The 14,929-nt window shown below is 48.2% G+C and overlaps 1 protein-coding gene across 2 annotated transcripts in view; it reads left to right on the top strand.

Moving 5' to 3' along the window:
- Window positions 1-13,359, top strand: part of znf219 (zinc finger protein 219) — a 24,176-nt gene extending 10,817 nt beyond the window's left edge. The window contains exons 3-5 of one of the 2 annotated variants that reach the window (XM_031584900.2): window positions 246-2,910; window positions 5,388-5,480; window positions 7,032-13,359. In XM_031584900.2, coding sequence (XP_031440760.1) covers window positions 249-2,910; window positions 5,388-5,480; window positions 7,032-8,428 — 4,152 coding nt within the window. In that variant the 5' untranslated portion in view covers window positions 246-248 and the 3' untranslated portion in view covers window positions 8,429-13,359. Of the gene's footprint in view, window positions 1-245; window positions 2,911-5,387; window positions 5,535-7,031 lie in introns of both variants that reach the window. The other variant, XM_031584898.2, reaches the window with a different exon arrangement.
- The last annotated feature ends 1,570 nt before the right edge of the window (window positions 13,360-14,929 follow it).

Raw genomic sequence — 14,929 nt, 5'->3', positions numbered from 1 at the left:
TTACCCTTACCCCCCTCCATTCATCCATCTCTCTCTTTCTCTCTTACCCCCCTCCATTCCTCCATCTCCCTCTGACTGTCGCCATCTTACTGTCTCTTTCCCCTTTTCTCTCCTTCTCTCTTCATCGATCCCTCTCTCTCTCTTTATGTGTCTCTCTCTCCCCGTCTGCCTCTGTCTCGCTTGTCTTGTCTCCCCTCCACCCCTCTCTCTCTCTCTCTTCCTCCCCCTTTCTCTCTCTCTCTCAGAGTATGGATTCCCCTCCAGAGTGTGTGCTGGCTCTATCCTGTGAGCCCCCCCTCTCCCCGCCAGCCATGCCCTCCCTCGACCACAGCCCACTAGCAGCCGAGCCCACCCCGCAGTCCTCGGCCACCCCGAGCCCACAACCCCCCGCGGACGGCTCCCGTTCCCCCTTCCCTCGCCTCCGTAACCACCAGCTGGATGCTGAGGTGAACGGAGAGGACGTAGAAGATGAGGAGGAGGAGGAGGAGGGCGGGGAGGAGGAGGAGGAAGAAGAGATGTCCGTGCCTCCTTCTCCCACACCGGCCGTAGCACTCTTCCCTGGGGAGGGGGTTGGGGCGGTCGCTGTGCCCCCACCGAGGGTGTCCCCCCCTGCCACCCCTCAGTCCCTTCCCTCCGTGCCAGGCTTCATGGCGCTGGAGATGGCCCTGTCGTCGTCGTCGGCCCCCTGTGGGGACGACGAGCTGGACCTGCAGCTGTTCCGCCGGGACGGTGTGGTGGTGAGCTCCACGCCTGCAGGGGGGGCCGCGCTGCGGTTCCCGTGCGGCGTGTGCGGCAAGCGCTTCCGCTTCCAGAGCATCCTGTCGCTGCACGCCCGTGCTCACCGCCTGGACCGGGAGCGCAGAGCTACGGTGCTCTACCACGCCGGCCAGGACACCAGAAAGCCACGGCAGGAGCTGGACCAGCCACGCAGCTCACAGGAGGGAAGCCTGGTGCAAAACCTGGAGTGCACCGTGGATCAAAACCTCAAACAGAGTTTGGAGAGAAATCTGGACGAAAGCCTCGTCGGAAGTTCTGACGCCCTAACCCTGGAGAACAGTCCAGACCAAAGGATGAGTAGAAGTAGAAGAAGTTTAGATGGAGGACTCGAGCAAAATCTGGACCACGGTGTGGACCAAAGCATCAACAAAAGTCCAGACCAGAGCTTGGACTCGAGCCCGAGGAAGACCATCCAGCCAGCCTTCAGCCCTCGCTTCCCGGACCCGTTCCAGAGCCCCTCACTGACCCCTCCCCCTACCAAAGAGGCACCAATCACAGCTGCCTTCACACCCTTGCTCCCCTCCCACTCGGAAGACCCTGCCCAGACGATGGGCATCGCTGCCGTGGCGACCACCTCCTTCCGCTGCAACGAGTGCAAAGGGAAGTTCCGCACGGCGTCTGAGCTGGCGCGCCACACGCGCATCCTGCACAACCCGTACAAGTGCACGCTGTGCCCCTTCTCCGCTAGCCAGGAGGATCACCTGGCCACTCACCTTCAGGAGAACCACCCGCCACCCTCTGCCCCCCGGCGTGCCCCCCCGCGTGCCCACAAGGTGGCGCCGACCCCGCCTCCGCCTCCGCCTCCGACACCGGCGCCGAAACCGACGCCGTCACTCCCTATCTCCCCCAAGCAGACTCCACCTGACACGCCCGCCACCGTCACTGCTGTCAATGCCAGTGCCAACGCCAGTGGAAATGCCAATGCCACCACGCAGGCCAGTGGTGCCCCGCTGCCAGCCTTCCAGTGCGAGACGTGCGGGCAGCGCTTCACACAGTCCTGGTTCCTGAAGGGTCACATGCGCAAGCACAAGGACTCGCTGGACCACAAGTGCCAGGTGTGCGGCCGCGGCTTCAAGGAGCCCTGGTTCCTCAAGAACCACATGAAGGTGCACCTCAACAAGCTGGGCCTCAAGGCCGGCCTGGCAGGCCTCGGCCTCGGAGCCACACCCGGGGGCGAGCTGACGGGCAAATCCCCCGGCGGAGGCGGTGGTGGTGGTGGGGGCAGCAGGAGCAGGAGTCAGTCGCTGAGTGCACTCTACTCCAGCCTCCTGCTGGCTCGCGCTGGCGGCGGCGGTGGAGGAGGCGCCGGGAGCCGGGCAGAGAGAGAGCTTGCTGCCGCCGCCATGGCAGCTGCCGCCGGGTCCGGCAAGGCCTCCATCCTCAGCTACCTGGGGCTGCCCGGGGCCGAGGGGGCCAGCTGCGTGGAGAGGCTGCAGGCCGTGGCCCAGGTGGCCGAGATGGGCAACGGCGAGCGCCGGGAGAGGGAGAGGGAGCGAGAGAGGGCCCGAGACGAGCGCGGAGGCCCCGAGGTGACCCCTGGTGGCAGCAGCAGCGAGGCAGCGGACCAGGCGGCCATGTGGCAACTGGTGGCCCGCAGTCTGGCAGCTTCCCAGCACAGCCACCAGCAGCAGCAGCAGCAGCAGCAGCAGCAGAAGGGCCGCTCCAGACCCCAGCAGCCCCACCAGCCTCGAGGCTCTGTGGCTGGGGAGGCCGAGCAGATGAGGGCCTACCTGGGGGGCCTGGGGGGCCCGGGGCCCATCGGCAGCCAGGAGAGAGACGAACACCTCTTAGCCAACTCCGGCTCGTCCAACTTGGGCGGGTCAGAGCCGGCACTGGCGGGCCCCTGGGAATGCCCCGACTGCGGGAAGCTGTTCCGGAGCCTGCAGCAGGTGGTGGTCCACGCCCGCGTCCACCTGCAGAGGCCCCATAAGGGCCACCGGCGGGAGGAGGACGGCCATCTTCACGGAGGAGGAGGAGGAGGAGGTGAGGGAGGGGTGCGGAGAGGAGGGAGTAACAGCAGCAGCGGCGGCAGCAGCGGCGTCAACAGCAACGAGAGCCGGACGGAACCCAAGCAGAGCCAGGGCAGAACTGGACTGGCAGGAGGGTTCCACTCTCTCTTATCTTCGTTCTCCGGTAAGGAACCTCAGACCCTGATCCAAAAGTCTAAACACATCTCTGTACCATATTACATTAATGCATCACTCAAACATAGACAAAAGGTTCCCTATCTTACGCATATCATATAGCTCTTACACATATGCAGGCTAAGTGGCATTAGCACCTAATAATCTAAGTTACACACACACACAGAAACACAGAAAAGCCATGTTCCTGCTTACATAAGCACATGATTCATACAAGGTAATTATAAATACTTAATAATAATAATAATAATAATAATAATAATAATAATAACAATAATATTAAGGCACCTGATTAATACAGTCTTAAGTCATTAACAATGTTTCGAAATGAATTATATCAATACATACATTAATGTTCCACTGAATTAGTCCTGCATGTTGGCAGAAGGGTGCCGCTACCTTGAGTAGGATCCAAACCCAGTAAAACCACAGTTTATAACATTATACAGTCTATAACATTTTAGATAAAGGTTCCACTAAGTAAGTTCTGTGTAATGCTTGGGAATTCCCCCATCCCCCCCCCCCCCCCCCCCAAAAAAAAGAAAGAAAACCTCCGCTAGGACCCAGACCCTAATCCAATAATCCAAACAAACATGTGTGTGTCATTTTACATGAAGGTTCCATTGAGGTAGTCAATTATTCCATTTACCATGAACAACCATGGAGCATATTTTTATTGTTTTATTGTTTTATTGTTTTAACGTGTTTAATAACAAATGAATAACATTTAAACCTCGGATCTGTTATACGTGCAGTGCTGGCTGCTTCATGCTTTGCTACCAAAAGACTAAAATGGCTGCGGTGAAGTGATAGACCCCACAGACCAAGTCATGGCTCATCAATCAGCAATGTGAATTAACAGTCATTTTTGAAAGAACAATACGTTAACGTATTAAATATGACTGGGTATTTCCAATGTTTGCTGATTCTGGCTGATGCCTCCTCACGGAGACATGGGTGTGTGTGTGTGTGTGTGTGTGTGTGTCTGTGTCTGTGTGTCTGTGTGTGTCTGTGTCTGTGCGCGTGTGTGTGTGTGTGTGTGTGTGTGTGTCTGTGGTGTGGTGTGTGTGTGTGTGTGTGTGTGTGTGTGTGTGTGTGTGTGTGTGTGTGTGTGTGTGTGTGTGTGTGTGTGAAATAAGGGACCATGGGGACTAAAGGGACATAATTGAATGAAATTCAGCGATTTAAAGACAAAGCCCCGACATTATGTTAATGGCAATGTCGATTTCATGAAACTAAAATATGTGTGTGATTTTGTTGTTGTTGTGTGCGTATGGCTTGCAGGTGACTGTAACTCGATTAAAAACAATAACAACATTAATTTGGCTGCCAACTCTGATCAGAGATTGAGATATTTTAGTTTTTTTTAATTGTGAAGAAAGAGCAGTCTTCAAAGTGACGTGTCTCACATAGAGCCTAGCCACCTTGTCAGGCCTCAGCGTGTGTGCGCACACACACACAGGCACATACACACACGCACACACGCACAAACACACACACACACACACACACACAACCTGACCTGCCTCGTGCAAGCAAAACAAAGAAAGAACAAAACAAAAAAAAATCCTGTAGACCTGGTTGACATTACTGACACACTTATACAACAAAATAAAACACATGGCAAAAACAGTTGGATCAGTGAGTATCACAAAGGCAAAATAACAACGTCTGACGTGACATTTGTTGTGACTGCTTGCTTGACATGATCTGGGACATTTGCTGTGTGAAGAGGGAAAAGAAAGTAAATCAAATATAAGAGTTTCATAATGTGGGTGGAAGTAGTGTTAGCAGTGGTGCTAATGTATTTGCATACCACTGCACATTTTGAGTTGTCTCTTTGAAGGTCATGAAACATCAATCACCTGCAGTGTGTGTGTGTGTGTGTGTGTGTGTGTGTGTGGTTATGCATAAGTGTGTGTGTGTGTGTGTGTGTGTGTGTGTGTGTGTTCTTTCATATTTTGGCTAAACCACTGGGGTATGGATATTTGCATGTGTGAATGTATGAACATCTTTATGCACTCTTCTTTTGGGAATTTACATTGTGTTTGAACATGTATTAATATATGACTGTGTGTGTGTGTGTGATTCTCTTTGTCTGTGTGTTTGGATGTGACTCTGTCTCTGTGTTGTGTATGTGTATGTGTGTGTGTGTATGTGACTCACTCTCTCTTTCTCTCTTTCTCGCTCTCTCTCTTTCTCTCTCTCTCTGTCGGTGTGTGTGTGTGTGTGTGTGTGTGTGTGTGTGTAAATCTCTGTCTGTGTGTGTATGTGACTCTCTTTCTTTCTCTCTCCTTCTCTCTCTGTGTCTTTGTGTGTGTGTGTGTGTGTGTGCAACTCACTCTCTCTCTCTTTCTCTCTCTTTCTTTCTCTTTCTCTCTCTCTCTCTCTCTGTCGGTGTGTGTGTGTGTGTGTGTGTGTGTGTGTGTGTGTGTGTGTGTGTGTGTGTGTTTCTCTCCCCTCCAGGTGAAAACGGTCTCCAGGCAGGTCCAGCAGGAAGCTCCCTGGCCCCCAGAGAGCGCGTGCGGGGCAAGGGGATGAAAGACTGCCCCTACTGCGGTAAAGCCTTCCGCTCATCACACCACCTCAAAGTCCACCTCCGCGTCCACACAGGTGAGGGCTTCACACACACACACACACACACACACACACAGTTAGTGATTTCAGACAGAAAGAACACAATGAAACAATGAGATAGACATAATAACTCGTCTAGTAAGTCTGAATCAAACATGGAGTAAGAATACTCACAAACAGGAACATACCCTCACCACACACACACACACACACACACACACACACACACACTCACCCTACAACCAACAAGTACAGACTTAAAGTGCACAAAGCGTCGTCTAAAGACATCTCTTTCTCATCTCAAAAAACCTCTCCCATCATCAATCACATACAGTATATCTCCCCTGATCATCTGTTTCCTGTTTCTCAAACCTGGTTTCCTGGTTCAGAAACCAGTCTGAAGGAAGACCTTTAGCCTCATAGTCTGTGTCTAAGTAGGATAGGTCTCCCTTGCCATTAAGTGCCGTTCTTCTTCAGTCTATTTTAGATAAATACGAAGTGTTGTTTGTGCTGGGATGTGTGTGTGTGTTAAATCCTTTTAATGAGTCCAGTGGCTACAGGTTGGTCACTGACTAGATTGACAAAAATAAAGATATGTTTTTCTATATTAGTACTATATTAGTAGCATGACAGTGTTTGACAGATCTGTGGTGACCCGCCTCAGGGGTACTCTTTTTAGATTGTTTTTAATTGCTTTGGGTATCTTATCTGGACTTGTGGATGTTGTTGGGAGACCCTATATCATTTCTGTATCACCTCAGTTTAAATACTCAGAAGGGCCTCTGCTTTTCCATGTCAACCCTAATTGTGTCCCTTCTATATATAGTGCTGTTCTGACATGGAGGAGATTGGTCACGGCACAAATACAGTGATTGTGGGTGCGCGCTGCCATCTAGTGTTTGTTGTATGTAGCTGCATCAAATGCCCTATTTCTGCTTATCAAGATGTGAAGGTGTATTTGAGTTGGGTGATAGGACACCTATTAGGGTAATAACTGAAGATTAACTGATTAACTGTATCGCATTGATTTAGATTTTTAGATGGTTTGATTTTCAGCTTTTTAGATTGTTTAGGTAGTTTTCTGTATTTGAGTTTCCAATGTTTTAACTGTCTGGTTCATTCTGTAAATCCTAGTGGTATTCTCTGTATCCAATTCTGTTCCGTTTGGTTTTGCTATCATTGAATGATATACTGACCCTTTTTGTCTGTATGGAAAATATGTTTGTGTGTGTGTGTGTGTGTGTGTGTGTGTGTTAGTGTGTATGTATGTGTGTGCATATGTGCATGTGTGTGTGCGTGCACGCGCACGTGTGTGTGTGCATGTGTGTGTATCTACCGCTTCTGTTTATTTCTGTCATTTATTTCTACTGTCTCTGTCTGTGTCTATGTTAACTGTGTGTGTGTGAGTGTGTATGTGTATGCATGGGTGCATGTGAGTGTAAGTGTATAAATGTGTGTGTGTGTGTGTGTGTGTGTGTGTGCACATGCATGCGTGTGTATGCGTTACATCTCTGTGCGTGTCTCCTCTCCCAGGCGAGCGTCCCTACAAGTGCCCCCACTGCGACTACGCCGGCACCCAGTCTGGCTCGCTCAAGTACCACCTGCAGCGGCACCACCGCGAGCAGCGCAACGCCCTGGCGTCCTCCCCTGGCCTGCCCTCCCCACCACGCACTGAGAGCTCGAACGTGCCCAGGCAGCGCTTGCCCCAGTCCCTCTCCCAGCTGGGCGCGTTCGGGAGGACCAGCGCGGCCACGGCCGCGGAGGCCCAGCCTCCGGCCACTTCCAGGCACAGCCAGGCCTGGGCGCGCGGAAGCCAGGAAGGGAGGGGTCGGAAGGGGTCCACGGCAGCCGCGGTTGCGGCGGCGGCTGCTCTGAGGGAGGGTGACCTGGAGAGCCAGTACCACTTCCTGTCGGGGGTGGTGGGGGCGCTCTACCAGGGTGGGATGGCAGAGGCCGGGTGGGGGGTTGAGTTGCGTGGAGCCCCACCGGCCAAGCAGCCCAAGGTGTCGCGCCGCAAGCCCCTCACAACCAGCCGCATGGTGTCTTCCAACGGGCACGGAGGGGGGGGCCCATCCCCTTCCCCGTCCCCTTCCCCACGCCACACGCTGGAAGGGGGCTTCGAGCCGCTCGACCTGTCTCGCCGGAACCTGCCAGAGCTGAGCGGAGGAGCATTGGAGATGGAGGGAGGTGAAAGCAGGAGGAGGAGAGATGGATCGGGAGCAGAGAGAGGAAGAAGAGGAGAGGGAGGAGGAGGAGGAGGTGGTGGTGATGATGGTGCCGTGATGCTCACCCAGTGTCTGTTCTGCCCGTTCCGCACCTCCTCAGCCGAGCTGATGGCCATGCACCTGCAGGTCAACCACACCAGCAAGTCCCGACGCAAGCGCAGCTCCCCGCTCTCGCTGCCTGAGGCTGCTCCCGCCACCTCCCCTGCCCCCCCTCCCACCGCCAGGGGGCGCCACCCCCCAGAACCAGACCCGCTGGCCCTCTGGAGGTACATAAGCGGCCAGGAGGAGGCGCCACCTGCGTCCGCGTTTCGCGGAGACCAGCCGCACCTTGGTGCCAGGGGGCACCCGAGGGAGAATGGCTTGAGCCTGGGGGAGGAAGAGGAGGAAGAGGAAGATCCGGAAGATGGGCTTCTTCATGCAGAAGACGATGGAGACTTGGTGAGTGACATGTACGAGCCTCCGGCTGGCTTGGCCCTCCGCAACACAGAGGAGGAAGAGGTGGAGGAGGATGCGGGGGGGATGGATGAAGAGGAAGAAGAGGAGGAGGAGGAGGAGGAGGAAGAGGATGATGTGAGAAAGGAGACGGATGAGAAGAGCGAGAGGATGGAGAGACTGGAGGCTCTCCGCATGGCGTTCTCTGGGCCGTCACCAGGGCCCAGGGGTGAGGCTTCGCCCGGGATGGAGGAGAGCATGGAGGGCGATTGATGGCCAGGGAGTGGGACTGCTGTGGGTTCCACGTGCGCTACATGGGAGCAAGTTCCAGGGTCTTCAGCACAGTCACACCACAACTGGAAACAGAGGGCAAGAAGGAAGAGTAAACGTTGACTTCATGCCGTCTGTTTTTTAACTCTCTCTCTCTCTCTCTCTCTCTCTCTCTCTCTCTCTCTCTCTCTCTCTCATAATCTCAAGCCTCCAAATCCTCCCCACCCCACAATCATCTAGTGATATGTTTCCAAGGTTACACAGCCACAGAAAAGTGATGTTTCCAAGGTGACACGGCCACAGAAAAGTGATAATTCCAAGATGACAAAACCACAAAATAGTGATGATTCCAAGATGACACAACCACAGAATAGTGATGTTTCCAAGGTGACACGGCCACAGAATAGTGATGTTTCCAAGGTGACGCACTATAACAGTCCTCTTCAGTCCCAGACCCGGACCCGGACCAAACCCAGATCCAAACCTTAAAACCAGAACCGCATCGTTCTTAATGGCCTTTTGACCTCGCAAGCGTACACATTTGACATGTATTCCACTCCCTCACACATACACACACACACTCACACACACACACACTGAAGAGTGTACTCACAGTCTCACTCATGTACATACTAAACTCAAGAGGCACACACTCGAGTGTACAGTAAGCTTGCCTGTCTCAGACTTGGAGGGGGCTGTCTTGGTGACACTGTCTGTATATTGTACATGTATCTGAATATGAACTGCCTCTTCCACATTCCCCCTTCGTTTGGCTTGGACTGGGACCTGTGAATGCCCTCTGGAAAGCCAAGGAGAAGAGAGAGAGTGGCCAACGGAAGGAAAAACAAATGCAAAAACAGAGATTTATCGAAGTATATAATCTATGGACGGTACTTTCCTCTGAGGAGTGGACTCTTCTGCCAACTCTCCTCCCCTGTGACTAAGCAATTATTGTATTTGCCTCTCAGTAACGGTGGAAGTCCACAACAAAGGGTTAATACTCCATGCAGTCAAGTAGATTTGACCTCATCTCTCCTGACAAATAAGACATGCAGGAATGATGCAACCACTATCTCACATACTCTCTCTCTCTCTCTCTCTCTCTCTCTCTCTGTCTGTATCTCTCTGACACACACAGACTGACACACAAATACATACAGCCTTGCTCACTCAAACATACCTTGTGCATATCTCACACAGACACACACACACACAAACACACACTGCCACTTAGGTTAGACGGGTGTCTCACAACACAACTAGAAAGTCTTGAAATGTTCCTTTCTCTCTGTCTTATATTCTCTCACTCTCTCTCTCTCTCGTTCTCTCTCTTTCTCTCTCTCATTCAGTGCCTGGATGAAACTTCTGCACACATCAGAGAAAACGCAGTATAAATCACAAAAGATATCGGAGTTCTATATCTGTCCGTGCACCATGGCTTATAGAGTATAGAGTATAGCAAGTTAGGGCTCTTAAATGTGTTCAAACGAGGACACTGAGGCCAGTTAGGTCCTCCGTCTGTGAGTGTGTTCATGCAGAGGACTTCATGGTGACAAATACCAATGAAATGCGATGGTTCAAAGAGACAGTATTCAAAAAGCCACCAACAGCAAGGACTCTGGTATCAAATGAATCTGCAATGAAGTAACCTGCGGAGGCCACACAACACACTGCTAGAACAGCAAGCTAAGGATCATGGGTAATGTGGGGACTCTGAGTGGGGGTTGGATGGGGTGGCGTTACAGGAATGAAACCCCCTCCTCTCTCTGGAGTTAAGGCTCCACAAACAACCAAGACTTGTTTTTCACTTTTGACTCTCATGGTCTGCTCTCCTCCCGAGGGATGAGGGATGAGGGGGGGGGGGGGGGGGAGGAGGAGGTGAAGATGGGTTGGATACTCGGCGGAGGACTTTACCCAGAAACAAACTGTTCTCTTGAGTATGCCATCTTTTAGATCAGTAGATTTTTTGTGTTATTTTTTTATTTTGAAGCAAAAAAGAACAAAACAAAACAAAAGCTTAATTATAGCGGGGGTGGGAAACACACTAACAAATTCATAGACATCCCAGTAGAAATGTGTAGCTTTTATAAGGACATCGAAATATAAAAACAAGAAAAAAAACTTTTCATGTTATTTTTATTTTGAAGAAGAGTATCTTATTGTGGTGGGGAAAAGCATATGGATTTTAGTAATAACAATAATTATGTATCATGGTTATGACAGAAGACTGGATTGTAAAATCAAAAAGAGCACTGTGCAAGGTTTTGTTTTTGTTTCCCAAAGTAGTTTTTTATTCTTCTTTGTTTTTTCTTTGACCAAACTTCATTTGTATGGGAAAATGAGACACTTTGTTTTCAAGCGTAGAGGTCAAGCAGCAGAATCCCTTGACCTCCCTAATCAATCGTTCAATCAATCAATCGTTCAATCAGTCACCTTATTAACCAATCAACTATTCAATCAATTAAGCAGGCATCCAGTCAGATATTTTACCACCAAAAGTGCTAGTGGGAATTAAATATTGAATACATACATGAACAGTACTCAATACCACTCATCATAAAGTATTAAAGGGTTATCAGGCCAGATTGTGTCCTGAACTAAAGTTCAGATTAACATATATTCAAACATTCCTTCAGTTATCATAGACCAGTGAATGAGAATATAAGATAGCTACCTATGGCACCTGTTGTAAGGCCTAATAAGTCAGTTATAATACACAGTATACGGATTATGTATATGATAACTTAAGACTTTAGGCATGTTGTATTAAACATGGATGTGCTGCTCTTTAATTAATGCCCAGTCCATTCCATGTCATAATCGCATTCCCACAACCAGATGTTCTGATTGGATGAGCTGCAAACTTGACCCCACCTTGTGTGCCAATGATTGATGGCGAGAGGGACCAGTGATTGTTGGCTGCTTGCCTTACTTTTGTACATGTTGCATTGTTGTGTTCTTGATTGAGTTCTTTTTTTTTGTCATTGGTGTTGTTGTTGCTGTTGTTGTTGTTGTTGTTGTTGTTGTTGTTGTTGTTGTTGTTGTAGAGCACCTTATTGAGTTGATAGGTCCTGATGTGGTGTTCCTTAAAAAAAAAAGATAAAAACGAAACAAAACAAAAAGAAAAGACTGTAGTCAACGCCACCGTGCCTTCTGTCTGGAGCACTTCCTTTTTGTACGCTCACCAAAAGCACTTAGTCCTCATGTCTCCTCCTCTTTCTCCTCCTCCACCTCCTCCTCTTTCTCCTCCTCTTTCTCCTCCTCATGTCTCCTCCTCTTTCTCCTCCTCTTTCTCCTTCTCCACCTCCTCTTTCTCCTCCTCTTTCTCCTCCTCCACCCATTTTCCATTTATTTTTAAAATCTCTTCCTTTCCTTCTCTGCTAAAGATCTCATTCCTCTCTTCTGTTGTTACCTCATCTCATTGTTCTTACTTCATTGGCTGGGGTTGACAAAAGGGACAGTGAAAGCTTCAGAGTCCACTGATGGCATGTGTACTCATAGATTTGCATGCAGGCACACAGACACACACAAGTACAGGCACATGCAAACACACACACACACACTAAAACACACTGAGGCAAATGTACGAGGATATGGATTTGTGTGCCATCCATCCCTCTTCATCTTTCATTCTGACTCTCTCTTTCTCTCTCTCTCTCTCGCCTACTCTTTCATCCCCCTCTCCTCTCTTTCACCCCCTCTCCTCTCCTTCATCCCCTCTCCTCTCCTTCTCTGGCACCACTGGAAGGTGATGTAATCTGTGGTATTAAGGCCTTTTTTTATTTTTTTTAGATTTATTTTGTTTTGTATTTTATTTTTGCAATGCTGATTCAATGCCGATGAGATGGGATCAAGCTCTTCTTCTTCTGATGATGATGATTATTATTATTGGATTTTTTGGTATTGAGGGGAAAAAAAAGAAAAGAAAAATGTGTCTGTTGAATGTTGTACAGATAGCTCTAGACATTTTGTGTGTTATATGAGAGGCCAAACTACTGCTGGGATCTCTCTTCACTCTCCTGAGCTCATCGGCCCTCATCTGGAGTGGCTCATCCTTGGCCCTCTGTTCAAGACTGCCTCACATGTTCAGTCACAGGCTCTTCTGAAAGCAGGTGCCATTCATTCATTGAATAGAGGAGGATCCCACAGATCGGGGCTACTCACCTCTGCTCCTACAGACGGAACTTAAAATACTACTCATACGTCTGACCGGATGGGAAAGAAGTATAATCTCAGTAACGGAGAGCGCCCAACAATGGACAGAATCTGCGCCTGATCTGTACTATAGTCAGCTAAATAGATGTCCTGATCAGGGGTTTGTATCCATAAAGGGATTTTGTATATCGACAATAGGAACTAAGAAAGACAGTGTTCAAAATAATAGACTGTTTATCATCTAATTATGTTTGTTGCACAAAGGCTCTTTTGGGAGACATACACCCCTGTGCAAGATTTTTTTTACAGTTATCTTCCATACAGATCAGAAATGGTCTGATACCTATTCATTCTTTTATTGGTCAAGTGGAAGTACTTAATGTAGGGGCAGGGAGACCACAGCTTGACTGACAACTGAATTATTGAAATATTCAAGGTTGTTTTCACTCGACACACTGTAGCTCATTGAGACCAGGCTAGGAGAAATCTATTCAATCACTCCCTTGCTCAATCACGTAGACACGAAAGACAACGTTTAAACCACTTTGACATGCTAATGGAACTGCAAAGGATGCTGGGATAGCTGCAGAAGCCCCGAGGATGTGCTGGCCAGGGTGAGGACAGAGTGAGCAGAGAAGTGGCCTTGAGTTTGAGCCCTCATGTAGACGGCTGCTATTGCAGTGTGGGGAAGCTGACCTAACATAGTAGTGACTAATATGAAACTGTGGACTGAAAAAAAAAACATATTAGAAAGGACTCAATAAAATCAATTAAAAAGACAACTCTGTGTCTTTATTGTGTTTGTATGTAACAAGGTTTTAAAGGTGGATTTAAGTTGAAGACAACATACGATATGGGTCATAACGGTTTTGATAGTCCCTTTCTTAATTTACTTAATGTGTCCTATTTGTCCCAATATACACATAGGGAATAGGTATTTGTACAGAGCACCATTTGTACCAGTTGATTGTGACGTATTTAAACGAGCACAAATTAATGTTTATTGTTAGATAATGTTAAGATAGATAGATAGGTAGATAGTTAGTATTTGTACTGTAAAACTGGCAAAAAAACGTTATGATGTTTATGTTGAGCAGATTGACTGATCAAGGTCCACACTGAACAATTTTCCTTTCCTCAAGTTTTTAGCGATTGAAGCTAACATAATAGTATGTAGACTTAAAAGATATGCATCAAAAATATAAATGATCTTAAAGCATTTTGATGAGTAGAGAATCAAAGCTGAAGAGGGTCAATGCAGCCATACACAGGCAGGACACACATTCACATACACACACATGTGTACATTCAGTATATGAATTTATAATAGTGACTGAAATAAACTGGTTCCAGGATGTACATTTTCAAGAGCTGCTTTTCAATGTCTTCTAGAACTGACTTTCAGTGATTTAAATGTTTATTATGCTGTGCACTTTAACATATTTTACATAAACATGTTTGATCTGCAGTAAATAGTAAAACACATCACTAGGATAATGCAGAGATATAAGAAGAAGGAAATATCAGTAACACGACTGTAATTCTTAATAAGCAGCGAGACCCAAAACCTCATACTCTAGCCATGGGTAATGATGAAACCTCATACTCTAGCATGGGTAATGATGAAATGCACAGGGTTGTAGCCAGGATCGTCATCTGAGACAGAGAAAAGGGGAGAGAGAAAGAAGTATGTGAATCAGAGTCAGACTATTTGTGCCTAGAATCTTGCTCACGTTATGAAATTAGCAAAATTATTTTGCCAAGTTATTAAATGAGCTTTAGGTTATTTATGGCGGACTTTGCATGTTGCCAGCCACATTGCCCATGAATGATAAAAGCTTCAAATGAGAACTTATAAGTGAGTATAAGTAAGGAGTTAAGTGTTTGTGGATGGAAAAACACATTTGTAAATCGTTGAATATTTGTGGGTCATGGAACATGAGATATTATTCCCTCCATAGTTTTGAAGCAGCCCCTTACATAACACCCTATTTTACAACAGTAACAGTCTATAACCAAACAAGATTATTATAAAAATAATGGCACTATGAGATGAGATAAATCATTTTTAAAAGTGAATAGGTCCAATGTAGAAGTTGTGCTGATGTGGTGTAGTGGACACTGACGGACTGATAATGGAATCAACTGTGGACTGTTCGCCATTCTCCTGTAGTCAACACGGACTGTTGAAGATGGACTTTGGTAGATGTGTGGTATGGTGTACATTTTTGAAAATGAAGATCGTAATAAATATATGTTTTTTTTTTTCATTTTGTGTCTGGGTGATTCTGTTGTGTGGCTCTGTCATGGCAAATAGTGTCCGGGCGACGTCATAATGGCTTTCGAACG

This window comes from Clupea harengus, chromosome 18 (assembly GCF_900700415.2).
Source record: "Clupea harengus chromosome 18, Ch_v2.0.2, whole genome shotgun sequence".
Classification (NCBI taxonomy): Eukaryota; Metazoa; Chordata; class Actinopteri; order Clupeiformes; family Clupeidae; genus Clupea; species Clupea harengus.
The sequence above is the reverse complement of the archived record's forward strand: the minus strand, read 5'-3'. Positions and strand labels throughout refer to the sequence as shown.